General features: G+C 33.6%; 1 protein-coding gene across 6 annotated transcripts in view; it reads left to right on the top strand.

Annotated features, from left to right (window-relative positions):
• The window catches only part of KHDRBS2 (KH RNA binding domain containing, signal transduction associated 2), a 678558-nt gene that overhangs the window by 566363 nt on the left and 91641 nt on the right, over nt 1-20554 (top strand). For all 6 annotated transcript variants that reach the window (XR_010126724.1, XR_010126723.1, XM_054492856.2 and 3 more), the window contains exon 7: nt 11346-11428. Coding sequence is in view for 4 of the 6 variants with exons in the window: in XM_054492856.2 (XP_054348831.2) it covers nt 11346-11428 (83 nt within the window). In the remaining 2 variants the exon portion in view is untranslated. The remainder of the gene's footprint in view (nt 1-11345; nt 11429-20554) is intronic.

The raw sequence follows: 20554 nt of genomic DNA, 5'->3' as shown, positions 1-20554 counted from the left end.
ATTAACCACACTTCATAAAGTAAGTTAAATGTTAAGTTCCTATCTGACCTGTTAATTACATTCAATAATATTAAAGGGCAGCATTTGCAAATCGTTTTTGTGCCTAGCATTTTAGTTTTTGGTGACAATTTATTATCTTGACTGTCATAATTAAATTACTTAATTATAGAATATTTTATGGTTCTTTATTATTGCTCTCTTCACTTTACTTTTCTCTCAATTGCATAAGAATATTCCACATTATTTCCCTTAATTTATGTATTTTATTGTAATACCTGCTGACGTTTTATAGAAAATAAAATCCAAATGAAAATAATGAACAGATGCTAAATCTGTCACAAAGACCTGTTATTTTTTAAAGTCTTCACAGAAAATGTGGGTATATAACAGAGTCAGAATGACATTTCATATCATTTAAATTTCTAAATGATTTTCTTCTAGAAGCCATAATAACTTACTGGTATCACAAGACACTTCTGTTCTCTTTAGTTGACAAAAACATGTCAATTTCACAGTTTCTAATATTAGTGTTAGATTGAACCTTAGGAAATTGCCAACATTTGACAATTTTTGACTTACAAAAATGGCAATTTCCTGTGGTCCTACTTGACTTTTTAAATAGGTAAAGAAAAACTACCTATTGAGTCCTATACTCACTACCTGGGTGATAGGACTATTTATACCCCAAACCACAGCAAAATGCAGTATACTCGTGCAACAAACGTCAACATGTACCCCCTTAATCTAGAATAAAAGTTGAAATTATTTTTAAAAATTATCTGAACTGTCAGTGATGTAATATAATAGTTTCAAAACATATTTATTTTCCAAAATATGTGGTGAGATGTTTCTAAACTATTTTTGTGTGATGATTCCCTTTTCTGAGTTGCAAGCAATCTTCAAATATCTTAGGCTCCATAAACTAGTACTGATTAGAAAAGCTCTATCTAGAGGTAATTTAACATATTCTGTTTACAATTCCATTTTTTTTTCTTTTTGGAACTTTTTGATTCTGTGTCTATGGGGTAATAACGCATATAAGAGTAGAGCCAGAAATTTTCACAGGTCTCTGTTAAACAAAAACAAAAAAACAAAAAACATTGGCATGGGGATTTAATAAGGCCTTTCAAGAAATAATATCTTTTGGGTAAATTTAAGGCTGATTTTTTTAAATGGGGTCTTTCTGTACAAAATATATTTATTACAGCTGACCTTGTGCCCTCATTTCCTAGAGCAGAAGTAGTGCTTGGACCATTGTGTTCACATAGAGCTTTCTGTAAATTAAGTTTCTCTTCTCAGTGGACACTGTGCACAATCGTGGTTATTATGGTTGCCATGTATATGTTGATGACTACTAGAGCCATATCTCTAGCTCAAACTGTCTAAGCTTCAAAATCGTATATCCAGGTGCCTGAAACCAACTCTTAATGGTATCACGGTTACCTGTTGCTATCCTAATGACCTGACAAGAAAACACTTAATGCTTTTTGGAAGAAAATACCATCAGCCAACGCTTTCACAAATTTCCTTACACCATATCAACAGTTCAGTGAAAACCCGTAAGACATGTTAAAAACAATAACAATAAAAACTAAGAGGAAAAAAATAGTCATGGGTAATTCAGATGTTAGAGTTATCATTCAGGGACTTTACAGTAACTATGATAACATGTTCAAGAAAATAGTGGGAAAATGGAGCCTACTCTACAAAGCCCTGGTAATTTTTATTTTTGAGTTAAAATATATAAAATGTTGATCTAAATTTGTCATTCTACCACCTGGAACCCTTCAATGGCTTCTTTGCTAAACCCTTTACCATGTTATAGAAAACAATTCAGACCTGACCCTTTCTGCTCCTTGGTCCCACTTCCTACTATTTCTTAGACATTTTGTGCTTTAGTTAGATCCAGCTACTAGCAGCTCACAAAACACAATTTAGTTTCATAATGCCATGCATTCACACTTGGTGCACCTGGAAATGGAATGCTCTCATTTTACGTGCTTGTCCACCTGAAAAACATTTATTTATCCTGAAATACCAATCTCAAACAACAACTTTTCGGAGAAATTCTCCTTGAAATCCTCAGACCTATTTAGCCATTCCTCCAGTGTGCTTCCATAGCAACTGTTACATACTCTTGAAGTGCTTTCTTTGGTATCTCAATTGCATATACATTTGTTGATATCTTCTAGTAACCAAGAGCAGAGGTGACTCATACTGTCTGACAAGATTTCTTGTAAAATTTTTAGGAATTTTGTAAGTTGATTGTTAAGCACAGTCATTATTAAAAATTAAATCACACAACTTTAAATGAAATAGATTATATTGAAGATAAACATTTACAGACTCATCAGTATGTATTATGTTAGAATCTGTGGTCTTTCAGTTATTTATGTCTAGTGTATCTGTTTGGTGGAAATAACATATAATGGTGTGTTAATGTTCACCTCTTCCCAAGTCTGTCTTCAATGGTAATGTGGTGATAGCTTACAATCAGCTGTAATAAGAGTTTTTACACTACAGATACTGGCAAATGCTAAAAGCCAGGACTTGATGTTTTGTTTTATTCATTATCTAAATGTAAGAAAGCTATGGAGAAAATGTTAATAATGCAGACTTTATTTAAAAGTTAGTTATACCTATAGCCTTAACATTGTAAATGGAACACAAAATTGAGGAAATATTCTTCCAGCATGTCAAAACCATTGTCTGTTTCAGAGCATTTTATTTATTTAAAAGTGTATTATTACTATAACCTTTACATTGTAAATGGAACATGAAATTGAGGAAATATTCTTCCAGTATGTCAAAACCATTGTCTAATTCAGAGCAAAGTTGCTCCTATCATTAAGAAACAAGTAAAATTCTGACATATATATTTGAGATTTCACTTTCATTTTACTGGTCAACATAAATAAAAATGTCAAATAACAGTCATGTCGGAACCATACATGTTTATCAATAACATTGACATCATTGCTGAATCAGATAATAAGCAAGCATTTATCTGTGCTGTGATTTATTGGGATTCTATAGTGGCAATGCAATTATAAAAACTTATAGTGGATTTTGCAAAAAATCTTGCAAGTCACACTGAAATTATATGTTTATAGAATGTATAATAAATTCTATATTTTATTTATAAATCATATGCTTTATGTCAGTAAAAGGTTTAATGAATTTGTATGTATATGTGCATACACACACGTGCATACAATTTTTTGGAGAGGCAATTATTAAGCATTTACCAGAACTACACTGGATAAGAACTTCTTAAAGACAGGACTTATGTCTGAATCTTCTCTTATGTTTAATGCCTGGATAATAGGTAATTCAGTGGTCAATATAACATCTGATGAATTACTATTATTTTAAGCTCATATGCAGACCCAGTATTAGTTAGATTTGACAACCCAAAATTGGAATAGAAATCATAGTTCAATAATAAGCGTTTAAGTCAATGACCTCATTAATTTGAGAAATTAGTAGGCATATTAAAGACAAAAAATGCATTTTCCAGGGTAGATTTGAAAGGGCTCATTTTGTAAAGATATGTGTTTATGGTAACACGTATTTGTCCTGTATGTTGGTTTGCCCAATACCCAAATGCGTAAAGTGGTCTATAATTCATAGCAAGCAACAAAGAAATTGCCTTCTTTCATTATAGCTCTGGCCTTCATTTTAGACCCACACTTCACATTGTGCCTTAAGTATATTGGAGAGGACTTAGCAAAGACTCAGAAAGAAGCCAAGATTGTGTTTCACAAGGATCCTATAAGGACTTGTCTTGTTTGACTCAAACACTAGAAAACTAAGGAATTTATAACTGCACAGATAGAAAGAAATCTTAGAAGAGATATTTTTCATGACCATGTTCCAGAGAGGAATGAATCATATCTCCTTGAGTATTTTCTTTTTTGTTGGAGATATCAAATCATCTGTCTATGGCTAGAAGAAAGTAAAGTTAAAATTGTTAATTTATTTAGAAGGTTTTCTTTTACTGGACACATCGGATGTGCTCTTTGTACTTGAGGAAATTCTACATTGGGACTCTGATAACTTGAGTAATAAAGTAGTATTTTTAGTAGAAATATACTAATAAGCCAAGATGTAATAAGATAGTAATGTCTTCAAACAGCAAAAACAATAAAGCAAAAATGGAAAAAGTATCATTTCAGAATTTTTGATTTTATGTTTTGATTTCTTAATTGAATATTCATATTCACCTTAAATCTCAGGCAGATAGTGACTGGCTTTTTAGGGAGCATCTCTATTTTAGTGATTTATCTTAGACCATCATCAGCACAATGCATATTTTTACTTAAGAAAACCACGTAGTTTAATTAGATCCCATTTGTCAATTTTGGCTTTTGTTACCACTGCTTTTGGTGTTTTAGACATGAAGTCCTTGCCCATGCCTATGTCCTGAATGGTAATGCCTAGGTTTTCTTCTAGGGTTTTTATAGTTTTAGGTCTAATGTTTAAGTCTTTAATCCATCTTGAATTAATTTTTGGATAAGGTGTAAGGAAGGGATCCAGTTTCAGCTTTCTACATATGGCTAGCCAGTTTTCCCAGCACCATTTATTAAATAGAGAATCCTTTCCCCATTGCTTGTTTTTCTCAGGTTTATCAAAGATGAGATAGTTGTAGATATGTGGCATTATTTCTGAGGGCTCTATTCTGTTCCATTGATCTATATCTCTGTTTTGGTACCAGTGCCATGCTGTTTTGGTTACTGTAGCCTTGTAGTATAGTTTGAAGTCAGGTAGCATGATGCCTCCAGCTTCGTTCTTTTGACTTAGGATTGACTTGGCCATACAGGCTCTTTTTTGGTTCCATATAAACTTTAAAGTAGTTTTTTCCAATTCTGTGAAGAAAGTCATTGGTACCTTGATGGGGATGGCATTGAATCTATAAATTACCTTGGGCAGTATGGCCATTTTCGTAATATTGATTAAAGAGCTCCTGCACAGCAAAACAAACTACCATCAGAGTGAACAGGCAACCTATAAAATGGGAGAAAATTTTCCCAACCTACTCATCTGACAAAGGGCTAATATCTAGAATCTACAAGGAACTCAAACAAATTTACAAGAAAAAAACAAACAACCCCATCAAAAAGTGGGCAAAGGACATGAACAGACACTTCTCAAAAGAAGACATTTATGCAGCCAAAAAACACATGAAAAAATGCTCACCATCACTGGCCATCAGAGAAATGCAAATCAAAACCACAATGAGATACCATCACGCACCAGTTAGAATGGCAATCATTAAAAAGTCAGGAAACAACAGGTGCTGGAGAGGATGTGGAGAAATAGGAAGACTTTTACACTGTTGGTGGGACTGTAAACTAGTTCAACCTTTGTGGAAGTCAGTGTGGTGATTCCTCAGGGATCTAGAACTAGAAATACCATTTGACCCAGCCATCCCATTACTGGGTCTATACCCAAAGGACTATAAATCATGCTGCTATAAAGACACATGCACACATATGTTTATTGCGGCACTATTCACAATAGCAAAGACTTGGAACCAACCCAAATGTCCATCAATGATAGACTGGATTAAGAAAATGTGGCACATATACACCATGGAATACTATGCAGCCATCAAAAATGATGAGTTCATGTCCTTTTGTAGGGACATGGATGAAATTGGAAATCATCATTCTCAGTAAACTATGGCAAGAACAAAAAACCAAACACCGCATATTCTCACTCATAGGTGGGAATTGAACAGTGAAAACACATGGACACAGGAAGGGGAACATCACACTCTGGGGACTGTTGTGCGGTGGGGGGAGGGGGGAGGGATAGCTTTAGGAGATATACCTAATGCTAAATGATGAGTTAATGGGTGCAGCACACCAGCATGGCACATGTATACATATGTAACTAACCTGCACATTGTGCACATGTACCCTAAAACTTAAAGTATAATAATAATAAAATAAAAATAAAAAAAGAAGAATAAATGCAATATGATTCCAACTATATGAAGTTCAAAAGCATGCAGAGCAAGACTATTTCTCTTTTAGTAATACATATATATGTGGCAAGAGTATAAAACAAAGCAAATTTCAGAACCATGGTTATCTCTGGTGGTAGTGGGGGAAGCGATGGAATTGGAGATGGGTACATAGATGGCTTCAAGTTACTGTGGAAAATTCGAAGTAATAAACACATTTGCTTATCTTTATGATCAAAAAAAAAAACCACGTAAATATGGTTTCCTGGAATTATGGTTTTCTTTTTCTACAACTTTATTGGTCTTAATAAAAACTGTATTATGTAAAACATTCCATGTTCTACATTTACTCTTCCCTACGTCTTATGAGTTTCCACATCTGGGAATCTTATTAGGATTCAGGATTTGAATGCAGACCGAATAAAGCTGGAGTCCATGCCTTTTATGGCTCTTCGGTTGTCTCTCCCTACCCTAGCTGCTAGAACACTCTTGCTTTTTTCTCGCTTCTTCAGAAATCCACCTACTACTTCCTTAGTGCTGGCATTAGGAAAACGATCTGATTTATGCAATAAGGATATACCAATGAATAACTTACAGTCTGTTTTTAACATTTAGGATGCAGTGTTGACATCTTAAACGTTGTTATGCTTTTCATTTTGTAACGGTTGTCTAATGATAGTTTACTGTTTTGTAGTACTATACGTTTACATACGTACATATATATTTACAAATATTTATGTGTATACATATTTCTTAATAAAAAGATGGTTTTAAAAATATATCAAGTATTAGAAAAATATGCCCATTTACTCTCCCTTTTACAGTAAGTACAGCTATTTGGGGAACATTGCACTGTATGCTTTATGAAAGTTTAGGTTAACAAGAAAGATTTCTATCTACTCTGGGGATTTTCTGTGTAACATTTAAAGAAGTAAAAAAGTAAGTGAGGGAGTAAAATGAAATAATCTTCCTGGGCCAAATAGTAAAGATATTCTTCATAAATATAGATAATAGCTCTATATATTTATCATTTGAAACATTTATCTTTTAGCTGTGATTAATTTGTGTTAATCCATATCTACAGTGGATAAGAGTAGTCTCCTTTGGCTAATTAAACAATTCAATATATATTTGTTAAATGACTATTCTATGGAATAAACTATGCTAAGTACTACAATACATCAAAAAGGTTATAAACTATGATATAGTCCTTGCTTTTCAGAAACTTAAATTCTAAAAAGAGAGAAAATTATAGAAAAATAAATACAGTATATGTTTAGGTATTTTAAGAACAATGAGAGAAAACAGGCTATTGGAATTCGGGGAACTAAGGGTTAATATATGGTTGTTAGAAGGAGGAAAAGATTTCTAAAGATGATATTATGTAAAATGACCTTGAGGAATCAGTAGCATTTCAACAGATGGAAATGGGGGAAACATAGGGATTTCAGGAGCCCTGGAGCCCTAAAGACATGTACCTACTCCCATCCCTGGTTCTTGTACCTCCCTGCTCAGAAACAGAAACACAAAAATAAAGTGAAACAAAACAAACAAATTAAAACTGCCTTGCCTCCTGTTGGAAGCTGGAGATCTTGAGTCCTGCATAAGAAATAAAGGTGAGTGAAGCCATATTTTTATAATCTTGGTGAAGGACCAAAAACCCAATTCCTAAAAAGAAGTTTGCACCCCTTGGAACACCTGTGGATGTCCTCATAACTGACCAGGCAGATCCTCAAGATAGAGTGCTGGACTTCCCTGAATCTTGCAGCTCCAGAAAGCTCCAATTATGGTATTACCCTTGTCCCACCACAAAGGAGATGAGACCTTGGGCTAAGGATGGGATGCTTAAACTATACCTGAGAACACAAAACATCCACTCCACATCCTAACAGTTGTTTGTGTGTGTGTGTGTGTGTGTGTGTGTGTGAAGTAACGTAAAAAGAATAAGAGATATCATATAGGACAAAAAAGTAAATTTACTGTGCCAACCAAGAAGACTCAATCTCACTAGTAAGGGTTATTTAAAAAGAAAAAAAAAAGAAAGAAAGAAAGAAAAAAAATGGAGAGACATTTTCCACAACTGAAGAATATAAGCCTCTAGATTGAAAGAGCTCATTGAGCACCCAACACAATGAATGAAAAGAAACACACACACAAAGGCATTGCATTCTGTAATTTCAGAACAGCAGAGATAAAAATTGTAAAAGCATCCAGAAGAAATAAAAAAGAGACAAAACAAATCTAGGTCACATGTAAGTAATAGGAATTCTCAACTTTAACATGGAATAGTAAAAAATATTGTACCAAAACTCTCAAAATTCTGATTAAAAGTCATTTTTTTTCAGCGTAGACCTCTCTACCCAACCAATTAAGTATGAGACAATTTAAAAATTTCCAGTAACATAAATGTACAATACAATATCACATATGTAACATTCTTTCAAAAATATTAAATCTGAATGTAATTATGAGAATAATCAGACAAATGCAGAATGTGGGATGGTGTACAAAACAGTTGGTTTGGACCACTCAAAAAAGTTAATATTTTGGGAAGCAATAAAAGGTTGGAGAACTATGCTAGCTCTAAAAACACTAAACAGATATAATCATCAAATGCAATTCAAAATTCTTTATTGGGTTCTAATTTTTAAAAAATAGCTATGCAAGACTAAAATAGCTACAAAATTCATAAATGCTTGGGACAATTGTAGAAATTTAAATGGGGACTTCACAGTAATTTGAATTTATTGTGATTTTTAAGGAGTAATAATAATGCATTTATGTAGAAGAATGTCCCTACACTCAGGAGATAGAAGCTGAAGTATTTAGGGATAAAATATCATGTTTCTGGAACTAATTGGCAAATGGTTTCTTAAAAAATGTATATATAAGATAACACAAATGAGACAAAGTGTCAAAAATTGTTGAATCTAGGTGAAGGGTAGATGAGTTTCCATTAACATCTTGTTCCAACTTTTGTATAATTGAAATTTATCACCAAAAAAATAAAAACAAAAACTACAGTGAGTAGGGGGGTTGTGTAAAGCTAAGCAAGAAAGAATCAAAATACTTTTCTCCAAAATATCTCTTAACAGAGGTTATTGAAAGAGATGTTTCAGCAAGAAATTAAAGCAAGGAAAAGATGGAATCTGGCCAAAGGAAATTCACTACCAACAATGGTGAAAGAGGCCTTAGGAAAACACCTTGGCCTTCAGGCCTAGAAATTCATCAATGTGGACCAGAGCACAATGACACGGTTCTTCAGGTGATAGTCTCCATGTTACACATAAAAACATTATGGATGAGCTGATGTCTTTGAATTTTAGAAATATTACTGCTAGTTTAATATGACCATTGGGACAATTGATGAAGACATTTCTAAATATTTGGAAAACCAAGAAAATAATAAGATGAATGAACAATTATTAACGGTGGAAGAAAGGAACAGGTGTATGAGAATAAAAATAATTATATTAAATAATTTATGTCATAAGAGGATACAATTATGTATTCTCACTCAAAACTATTAATATTGACTAATAAAAAATTATGATTAAACTATATTGGGAAGATAAGTAAGGGAAATAATAAAACTGAATTTAACAACCTGAATGGACAGCCAATAGAAAATGACAAAATTTATAAATCCAACAACAATAACTTACCTATATTACTTAATAACACAAAAATAAATACTAAAATAATAGATGAAAATACTGAAAGAGAGCTGAAGGTTAAAGGAGAACAAGACAAGGAACTACTATTTTGGGGACATAAGCTTGTTTGTATTATTTCTAAATAATCTGCATGTAATTATTTTATAAATACTAAAATTAACTTTAGAACATTAAACAAAATTTAACTCAATAGGAACTAATTAGGGTATTCAAGGAACAAATAGAGAAACTATTTCATACTTCAGAGCAAAAATATAATGAAAAACGACAAGAGATGGAAGTTAGATTCAGAAAGCTTCATATGTAAATAATAGCATTGTATGATGGTAAGGCCACATGAAAATTAAGAAATAAGGAAATAAAATTTTTAGAAGTTTCTTAAGTTGATAAATATATTAGTCTTTTCATTAAATGGGCTTAAAAGTGTTAGTCAAGATTAATGTCAAAGATTTCACATGTAGGTATTTTCTATTGAAACTCCTGAACAAGATAAAGACACATTTGTAAGCCTCCAGACTGAAAAGAATTTATGAAGTGGTAGGGTAGGGTGGAAGTGTATTCCAGGGAAAGAGATGCGCCAGCACAAGGCACAGAAAACCTGAAGGTTTTTCCAGAAGTAGGGAATAATCGAGATGGTTGGCTGGTGTTTAAAATTGATGACCACAAAGAGAAACAAAACTAAATCATTCAGAGTGATTGATAACTGGAATGTATAATTACTAGCTTTTTTGAACATGCTGCTATGACAAATCTGCGTTAGCTTTGTTAGTGTAATTTACTCGAGTAATAAATCTCATCACACAACGTTATTTTACTTATGAGATTTAAAAATCATATAATGTACACAAAGTCTTTTTTTTTCTTTTTTGAGATGGAGTTTCACGCTTGTTGCCCAGGCTAGAGTGCAATGGCACAATCTCAGCTCATTGCAACCTCTGCCTCCCAGGTTCAAGTGATTCTCATGCCTCAGCCTCCTGAGTAGCTGGGATTACAGGTGCACACCACCATGCCTGGCTACATTTTTTTGTATTTTTTAGTAGAGATGGGGTTTCACCATGTTGGCCAGGCTGATCTCGAACTCCTGACCTCAGCTGATCTGCCCACCTTGGCCACGCAAAGTGCTGGGATTACAGGCATGAGCCGCCAGGCCCAGCCACAAAGTCTTTATTTCACTCCATGTTTCCTTTTTTCTTCCCTCTTTTTTTCTTTTATTTATTTATTTAATCAGTAATGACTCCATAATTTTTACTGAAAGTTGACTACAATTTAAGGATCCTGTAGTTTATAGTTTCTATCTTAATTATGATTATTAAAAGGAGAAGAAAAAATTCCCAGTGGGATAGTAACAAACATGTTAACACCACCATAAGGTTATCACAGTTGTTCTTGTATACCCAAATAGAAAAACTTATTTTGAATTTCTTAGTCATGATTATTGATGAAAATTCTAAATAAGTCGTAGAGTAGGTATTGCTGCTTCAATGATATGCTGAGTTTAATAAACATCGATACCTGATCCATGAAATATTATTTAAGTTTATGTGAGAATCATTAATCTAGTAAAATGTGATATATGGTTACTTACCCAACATGAAATCTAAACCAAGATCACATTGTATAAAATTGTGCTAACTGAAAACAGATCAAAGTTAATCAAATTGACTGCTAACAGGTGTTTCTACCATTTTTTGTCTCAGGGTTATGATGATGGCTACGGGGGTGAATATGATGACCAGACCTATGAGGCCTATGATAACAGCTATCCGACCCAAACACAAAGGTAAGGCATTTGCTATCTAAAGCAGCCTTCTCAGGATTATCTCTAATCAATTTTGTTTCTTGAATCTGAATGTCAATTATATCATGTGAGAATTTCTAGTAGTGTTTTTTTCTCCATTATCTCTCTGAATTATTAAGTTGCTTACCAGACTGTGAGAGTTAAACTATAATAACCTTGCAACTGCAAACAAAGAAATAGTAGTGTGTCATTCTAAGATTAGATGATTATGGCAACCAATCAACTCGTTAAATAAGCTTGTATTTAACTAAATGTTATTTTTAGATTTTTTAAAAGACAATAATAAAAGTAAGGCACTTATTCAGTGTAGCTTTTTTTTCCTAAAATATCACATTTATTTGTAAAAGATAATAAAATGTCATTGGTACTCTGGAAAGAGGGAAATTGCTGAAACATCTTAGGGAATCAAGAATTCCTTTGCTTTCTTGATAGATCTCATATTGATTGTTGAATATATCTGGTTAGATTGACCCAAAATTTGTGATATAAATGATTTTTTACATCTTCAAAGTCAGATTTATTGAGATGTTATTTATATATGATGAAATTTACCCATTTAGAATACAGCTATATACATTTGGCAGATGCAAACTACTGTGTAATGACCACCGAAATTAAGATATAGAGCATTTTCACCATCCAAAAATGCTTCTTCATGGCCCTTTGTAGTCAACTTCTCTCTCACCCTCAGGCCCTGGAAACCAACTATCTGTTTTTCGTTACCACGGTTTTACCTTCTCTAGAACACCTTGTAAGAAGAAGCAATACAATAATGTAACGTTTTGAGTGTGGTTTTTATTTTTGTTAACTATGAAGAAAATAGGTGTAAAAAAATGCATTTTTAGAAAATTCAATCACCCACTTTTTTTTCTTAAAAATGTTACAAATTTCACAGGAAAATACAGGGGGTATATGAGTTAAGTGAGTTTCCCATTTATGTGATTGACAGAAGCCAATGGACCTTACTGTTGCAAAATAATTATAGCATTGATCATTTCTTGACCAACTTTATTGGCAATAAACCTCCTTTAGGACTTAAGTAATATTTGAGTGAGGAGAAGTGGCAAAGAAGAAAACAAATTTAAGGTCATTCTGAATTAGAATAAATCTACATGTATTGTGGAAGTTTGGATTTTCCGTGGCCTGAGTGACAGCACAGTAAAATTATTGAAGAGAAATTTTATTTAGAAGGAATACTGTGGGCAATTAGAAATAAGATGAGTGTGAACTGATATCTTTAAAACTATGATTTAAGTTATCACTGTAGAAATGACCATCGCTGACACTGAATAATTGGTTAATTTGTAGTAAGCTAAATAGAGAAGCCATCATGAGCCAAGAGCTTTTGCTGTAATATCTTAATTGTCCCAATTACATATTGGAAAACAACACAGTTATTTAGGCTTAGGGTAAGTTTTGCATCACATTACATATACTGAACAGAGTATTATATGCAAATTGGCTACATATTTAAACTGTCTGCTAATATTTTCAATCAAATTGTTAGTTTATCATTATACATTGGCACATAAAAATAGTGATAACAAAGTTCCATAACTAGTTTCAGAAACCCTTGATAGAAAGTGTAGTTACACTCGACAAACACAATTAGAATAGACTAAATTAATTCCTTGATGCAGCTCTGTAGAGCTACAATTAAATAGAAGAAATTTTGGAATAATTTTCTGAAAATGGGGGACTTTCTCTCTTCTGGTGAGATTTAAGTGGGCTTAACTGACCCTAAGAAACAAGAAGAAAAATATGAGATTAAGATAATTTAGCTCTGAATATCTGAAAAATGAATGTTAGAATTGTTGAACATACACACACATACATACATATATATAATGGCTGTATACAATAATTTTAGAATAAAACTTGCTTTAATAAAGTATAATTTCTATGTAAAGGGACATTTTCTACACACTTCTGCTGCCTTCCCTGTTTCCCTTCCTATCCACTCAATTTTTATAGCTAAATTCTTCCCATCCTTCCAGCCCCAACTCAAAAGCCAACTTTTCTAAAAAGTCTTTTCTTTATTGTGTTGTGGGGAATAATCTGTTTCTGCCCTGAATTCCAATAGCACCATATATTTACTTTTCTATAGCATTTACTTCTCTGCTTTACATTGGGATTATTTGTGTACATGTCCCCTATCATTTTCGTTATTTGTTCCAAATCTTTTTCTAATACAGCCTCATCTCTTTCACAATGCTAGGTACAAGGTCTTTCATGGGGTATGCACTGAAGGGATAATTGTTGAGTATGTGAATGTCGAGCCTAATATGTTCTACACCATGGGGATACAAAATAAGAGCCTCATTCCTCAAAGAGAATACAAAATTCAGAATTACATATATCATATTTACTAACAGAATATTTATGTGCTTCTCTGATACTTTACTGTTAAGCCAGAGGGACAAAGAAAGTAGGTGATGAAATTAGTTGCAGTGATACCAATGTCTATATTACAATAATGATAAAATGCGTATTTTAGTCAAAATTTTATCCTCAATACTAGTATAGTTTCTGAAACACTAGAGGTTCTCAGTAAAGATTTGTTAAATAAATAAATGAAAATGAGTAAATGCACTAATTAGTAAACTATTTTTTCAGAAAACTATGAAAATAATTTTTTAATATCATGCCAATTTCTAATAGAAACAGATACACACTAGAGTTCTTATTAGATAAGGTGTTCAATGCCTGCCTTTAGGTTATTTTTTAATCAATTGTGTTTTATCAAAATTAAATTTTGTTCTCTAAAAGATACTGTTATTAAATAAAATGGCAAGCTACAAACTGTGAAGCAATATTAGCAAAACATATATTTCTAAAGAATATCTTTGATTGTATCTAAAACTTTAGAATCAGATAAATAACCTGACTTTTAAAAATGGGCAAAAAAAATTGAACAGACATTTCACCAAAGAAGATATACAAATTGCAAATAAGAGTCTAAAAATATGTTCAACATCATTATTCATTAGGAAAATTGAAATTAAAACTACAATTAGATACTAGTACAAAGATTGTGGAATGGCTAATATTAAACAGATTGAATTATCAAATAAATGTTAGTGAGGATGTGGAGCAACTGCAATGCTCATATATTGCTGATAGGGATGTAAAACTGTAAACCACTTTGGAAAACAATTAGGCAGTTGCTTATAAAGTTGACTTACATTTACCATATGACCCAGCAATTCTTCTCTTTGGTATTTACCCAAGTGAAATGAAAACATTCCTCTGTCATGGCGGTTTGTTGTACAGATTATTTCATCACCCAGGTATTAAGCCTTGTACCATCAGTTCTTTTTCCTGATCCTTTCCCTCCTCCTGAAGGCCAAAAGGCCCTAGTGTGTGTTGTTCCCCTCTATGTGCCCATGTGTTCTCATCATTTAGCTCCCACTTACAAGTGGGAATATGTGGTATTTTGTTTTCTGTTCCTGTGTTAGTTTGCTAAGGATAATGGCCCACAGCTCCATCCATGTGCCTAAAAAGGACGTGATCTCATTATTTTTTATGGCTGCCTAGTATTCCATGGCATATATCTACCACATTTTCTTTATCCTGTCTATCAGTGATGGGCATTTAGGTTGATTCCACGTCTTTGCTATTGTGACTAGTGCTGCAGTAAACATACAAGTGCATGTGTCTTTATAACAGAATGATTTATATTCCTTTTGGTATATGCCCAATAATGGGATTGTTGGGTAGAATGGTATTTATGGCTTTAGGTCTTTGAAGAATGATTACATTGTCTTCCACAATGGCTGAACTAATTTAATAACAAACCTTCACTTGTATCCCTGAACTTAAAAGCTTTTTTAAAAAGAAAATATAGTAAAAAAGAAGAAGATAAATACAGTCACCCAGAAACAGCTGTTGTGAACATTTTTGGAGTATCTACTTATCAATGTATCATCTTTTTATCTGTCTTTCATGTGTGTTAATACATCTACCTGCATTTGAAATCATATACTGCAAACTGTTTTGAAATTTAACTTTAACTCTCCAGCACATAAGAACATCTATCTATGTTAATAAATGAATGTCTACAACATAATCTTTAATGGCTGTACGTTGTTTCATTGTATGATTTGATCACAATTTAATCATTCTAGTACAGTTGAATGTTTAAGTTATTTTCAATTTTTCATAACTTTAAACAAATATGTGATTAATATCTTTGTAGCTAGATATTTTTTTTCTTCAACTTTTATTTTAAATTCGGGAGTCCATGTGCAGGATGTTCAGGTGTATTACATAGGTAAACAAGTGCCATGCTGGTTTGCTGCACAGATTATCCCATCACCTAGGTATTAAGCCCAGCATCCATTAGCAATTCTTCCTGATGCCCTCCCTCCCTCCACAACCCCCCTCCAAGAGGCCCCAGTGTGTCTTGCTCCCCCCATGTGTCCATGTGTTCTCATCATTTAGCTCCCTGTTAATAAATGAGAATATGTGGTTTTTGGTTTTCTGTTCCTGCATTAGTTTGCTGAGGATAATGGCTTCCAATTTCATCCATGTCCCTGCAAAAGAACAGAATCTCATTCCTTTTTATGGCTGCATAGTATTCCATGGTGTATATGTACCACATTTTCTATATCCAGTCTATCATTGTTGGGCGTTTAGGTTTAGGTTGATTCCATGTCTTTGCTATTGTGAATAGTGCTTCAGTGAACATATGTGTGCATGTATCTTTATAATAAAATGATTTATATTACTTTGGGTATATACCCAGTAGTGGGATTGCTGGGTCAAAGGGTATTTCTGCTTCTCAATATTTGAGAAATCAATCCACTGTCTTCCACAATAGTTGAACTAATTTATGCTCCCACCAACAGTGTAAAAGTGTTTCTTTTTGCCTGCAACTTCACGAGCATGTTTTTTGACTTTTTAATAATAGCAATTTTGACTGGTGTGAGATGTTATCTCATTTTGGTTTTGATTTTTCTCTAATGATCAGTGATGTTAAGCTTTTTTCATGTTTGTTAGTCACATATATGTATTATTTTGAGAAGTATCTGTTCAGGTCCTTTGCCCAGTTTTTAATGGGGTTGTTTGTTTCCTGTAAATTTGTTTAAGGTCCTTGTAGACTCTGGATATTAGACCTTTGACATATGGATAGGTTGCAAAATTTTTCTTCCATTCTGTAGATTATCTGTTCGTTCTGATGATAGTTTCTTTTGCTGTGCAGAAGAAGCTTTTTAGTTAGATTCCATTTGTCAATTTTTGCCATTGTCGCAATTGCTTTTGGCATTTTCAGCATGAAATCTTTGCCTGTGTCTATGTCCTGAATAGTATTGCCTAGCTCTTCTTCTAGAGTTTTTATAGTTTGGATTTTACATTTAAGCATTTAATTTACCTTGAGTTAATTTTTGTATATGGTGTAAGGAAAGGGTCCAGTTTCAATTTTCTCCATACGGCTAGACAGTTCTACCAGAACCATTTATTAAGTAGGTAACCCTTTCCCCATTGCTTGTTTTTGTCAGGTTTGTTGAAGATCAGAAGATCAGATGGTTGTAGGTGTGTGGTCTTATTTCTGAGTTCTTTATTCTGTTCCATTGTTCTATATGTTTGTTTTTGTACCAGTATTGTGCTGTTTTGGTTACTGTAGACTTGTACTATAGCTTGAATTCAGGTAGCGTGATGTCTCTAGCTTTGTTCTCTTTGCTTAGGATTCTCTTGGCTATTCAGGCTCTTTTTGGTTCCATATGAATTTTAAAATATTTTTCTAATTCTGTGAAGAATGTCAATGGTAGTTTAATGGGAATAGCATTGAATCTATAAATTATTTTGGGCACTATGGTCATTTTCATGATATTGATTCTTCCTATCCATAAACATGGAATGTTTTTTCCATTTATTGCTTCCTCTCTGATTTCCTTGAGCAGTGGTTTGTAGTTCTCCTTGAAGAGATCCGTCACTTCCCTTTGTAGCTGTATTTCTAGATATTTTATTCTTTTTGTGACAGTGATCAATGGGAGTTTATTCATGATTTGGCTCTCTGCTTGTCTATTGTTGGTGTATACGAATGCTAGTAATTTTTGCACACTGATTTTGTATCCTGAGGCTTTGCTGGAGTTGCTTATTAGATTAAGAAGCTTTTTGGCTGAGATGATGAGTTTTCTGGATATAGGATTATGTCATCTGCAAATAAAGAGAGTTCAACTTCTTCTCTCCCTATTTGAATACGCTTTGTTTCTTTCTCTTGCCTGATTGCCCTGGCCAGAACTTCCAGTACTAAGTTGAATAAGAGTGGTAAGAAAGGGCATCCTTGTCTTGTGCCAGTTTTTAAGGGGAATGCTTCCAGCATTTGCCCATTTAGTATGATATTAGCTGTGAGTTTGTTATATCTGACTCATATTATTTTGAAGTATGTTCCTTTAATACCTCATTTATTGAGAGTTTTTAAAATGAAGGGATGTTGAATTTTATTGAAGGCCTTTTCTGCATCTATTAGTTCTGTTTATGTGATGAACCAAATTTATTGATATCTGTATGTTGAACCAACCTTGCATCCTGGGGATGAAGCCAACTGGATCATGTTAAATAAGTTTTTTGATGTGCTGCTGGATTCAGTTTTCCAGTATTTTATTGAGGATTGTTGCATTGATGTTCAGCAGGGATATTGGCCTGAAGTTTTCTTTGTTTCTTGTATCTCTGCCAGGTTTTGTCATCAGGATGATGCCAGCCTCATAGAATGAGTTTAGGAGGAGTCCCTCCTTTTCAATTTTTTGGAATACTTTCAGTACGCTACTAGTTCATCTTTGTACCTCTGGTAGGATTCAGCTGTGAATCTATCTGAGATTCTGGTCCTGAGATTTTTTTGGTTGGTGGGCTGTTTATTACTGCCTCAATTTCAGAACTCATTATTGGTCTATTCAGGCATAAAATTTCTTCCTGGCTTAGTCTTGTGAAGGCATATGTGTCCAGGAATTTATGCGTTTCTTCTAGATTGTCTAGTTTATGTGCATAGAGGTGTTTATAGTATTCTCTGATGGTCGTTTGTGTTCCTGTGGGGTCAGTGGTGATATCCCCCTTATCATTTCTGATTGTGTTTATTTGATTATTTTCTCTTTTCTTCTTTATTAGTCTAGATAGCAGTTTATCTATTTTTTTAATGGTTTCAAAAAACCAGCTCCTGGATTCATTTTTTTCTGAAGGGCTTTTCCTGTCTCTATCTCCATTAGTTCCACTTTCATCTGGGTTATTCCTGTCTCCTACTAGCTTTGGGGTTTGTTTGCTCTTGGTTCTCTAGTTCTTTTAGTTGAGATGTTAGGTTGTTGACTTGAGATATTTCTAGCTTTTAAATATGGGCATTTATTACTATAAATTTCCCTCTTAACACTGCTTTAGCTGTGTCCCAAAGATTCTGGTACATTGTCTCTTTGTTCTCATTAGTTTCAAAAAAACTTCTTAATTTCTGCCTTATTTACCCAAAAGTCATTCAGGATCAGTTGTTCAATTTCCATGTAGTTGTGTGATTTTTAGTGAATTTCTTAATCTTGAGATCGAATTTGATTGCACTGTGGTCTGAGACACTGTTATGATTTCAGTTCTTTTGCATTTGCTGAGGAATTTTTACTTGATTATGTGCTCAATTTTAGAATAAGTGCCATGTCGTGATGAGAAGAATGTATATGCCCCTGTTTTGGGGTGGAGATTTCTGTATATATCTATCAGGTCCACTTGATACAGAGCTGAGTTCAGGTCCTGAATATCTTTGTTAATTTTCTGTTTAGATGATCTCTCTAATATTGTCAGTGCAATGTTAAAGTCTCCCACTACTATTGTATGGGAGTCCTAAGTCTCCTTGTAGGTCTCTAAGAACTTGTTTTATGAATCTGGATGCTCCTGTATTGGGTGCATATATATTTGTGATAGTTAGCTCTTCTTGTTGAGTTTAACCCTTTACCATTATGTATTGCCTTTCTTTGTCCATTTTGATCTTTGTTGGTTTGAAGTCTATTTTGTCAGAAAGTAGGATTACAACTCCTGCTTTTTTGTTTTCCGTTTGCTTGGTAAATTCTTCTCCATCCCTTTATTTTGAGCCTATGTGTGTCTTTGCACATGAGATGGGTCTCTTGAAGACAACATACCTATGGGTCTAGGCTCTTTATCCAGCTTGCCATTCTGTGTCTTTTAATTGGGGCAATGAGTCCATTTACCTTTAAAGTTAGTATTGTTATATGTAAATTTGATCCTTTCATCATGATGCTAGCTGATTATTTTGTAGACTGTTCACATGGTTGCTTCATAGTATCACTGGTCTGTACTTCAGTGTGTTTTTACAGTGGCTGGTAATGGTTTTTTCTTTCCATATTTAGTCTATTTTTAAGGAGCTCTTGTGATATAGCCCTGGTGGTGACAAATTCCCTCCACATTTGCTTGTCTGAAAATGATCTTATTTCTCCATCACTTATGAAGCTTAGTTTGGTCAGATATGAAATTCTGGATTAGAAGTTCTTTTCTTTAACAATATTGAATATTGGCCCCCAATCTCTCCTGGCTTATAGGATTTCCACTGAGCGGTTCTCCACTAGTGTGATAGGCTTTGCTTTGCAGATGACCTGGTCTTTCTCTCTGGCTTGCCCTTAAATTACTTTTCTTTCACTTCAACCTTGGAAAATCTGATGATTATGTGTTTGGGGGTTGATCTTCTCATGGAGTATCTTACTGGGATTCTCTACATTTCCTGAATTTGAATATTGGCCTGTGTTGCTAGGTTGGGGAAGTTCTTCTGGATGATATTCAAGTTTTCCAACTTTGCTCCATTCTCCCTCTCTTTCAGGTACCCCAATCAATCATAGGTTTGCTCTCTTTAAATAATCCCATATTAGTCAGAGGTATTGTTCATTCTTTTTCATTCTTTTATCTCTATTCTTGTATGCCTGTCTTGTTTCAAAAGATAGTCTTCAAGCTCTCTCTTTCATCCACTCAGTCTGTTCTGCTATTGATACTTGTGATTGCATTGTGACTTTCTCATATTGAGTTTTTCAGCTCCATCAGGTCAGTTATGTTCCTCTCTAAACTGGCTATTCTGCTTATCAGCTTCTGTATTGTTGTTTGCTTGTTTGTTCATTTTTGAGATGGAGTCTT

Source organism: Pongo pygmaeus, chromosome 5 (genome assembly GCF_028885625.2).
Source record: "Pongo pygmaeus isolate AG05252 chromosome 5, NHGRI_mPonPyg2-v2.0_pri, whole genome shotgun sequence".
Classification (NCBI taxonomy): domain Eukaryota; kingdom Metazoa; phylum Chordata; class Mammalia; order Primates; family Hominidae; genus Pongo; species Pongo pygmaeus.
The sequence above is the reverse complement of the archived record's forward strand: the minus strand, read 5'-3'. Positions and strand labels throughout refer to the sequence as shown.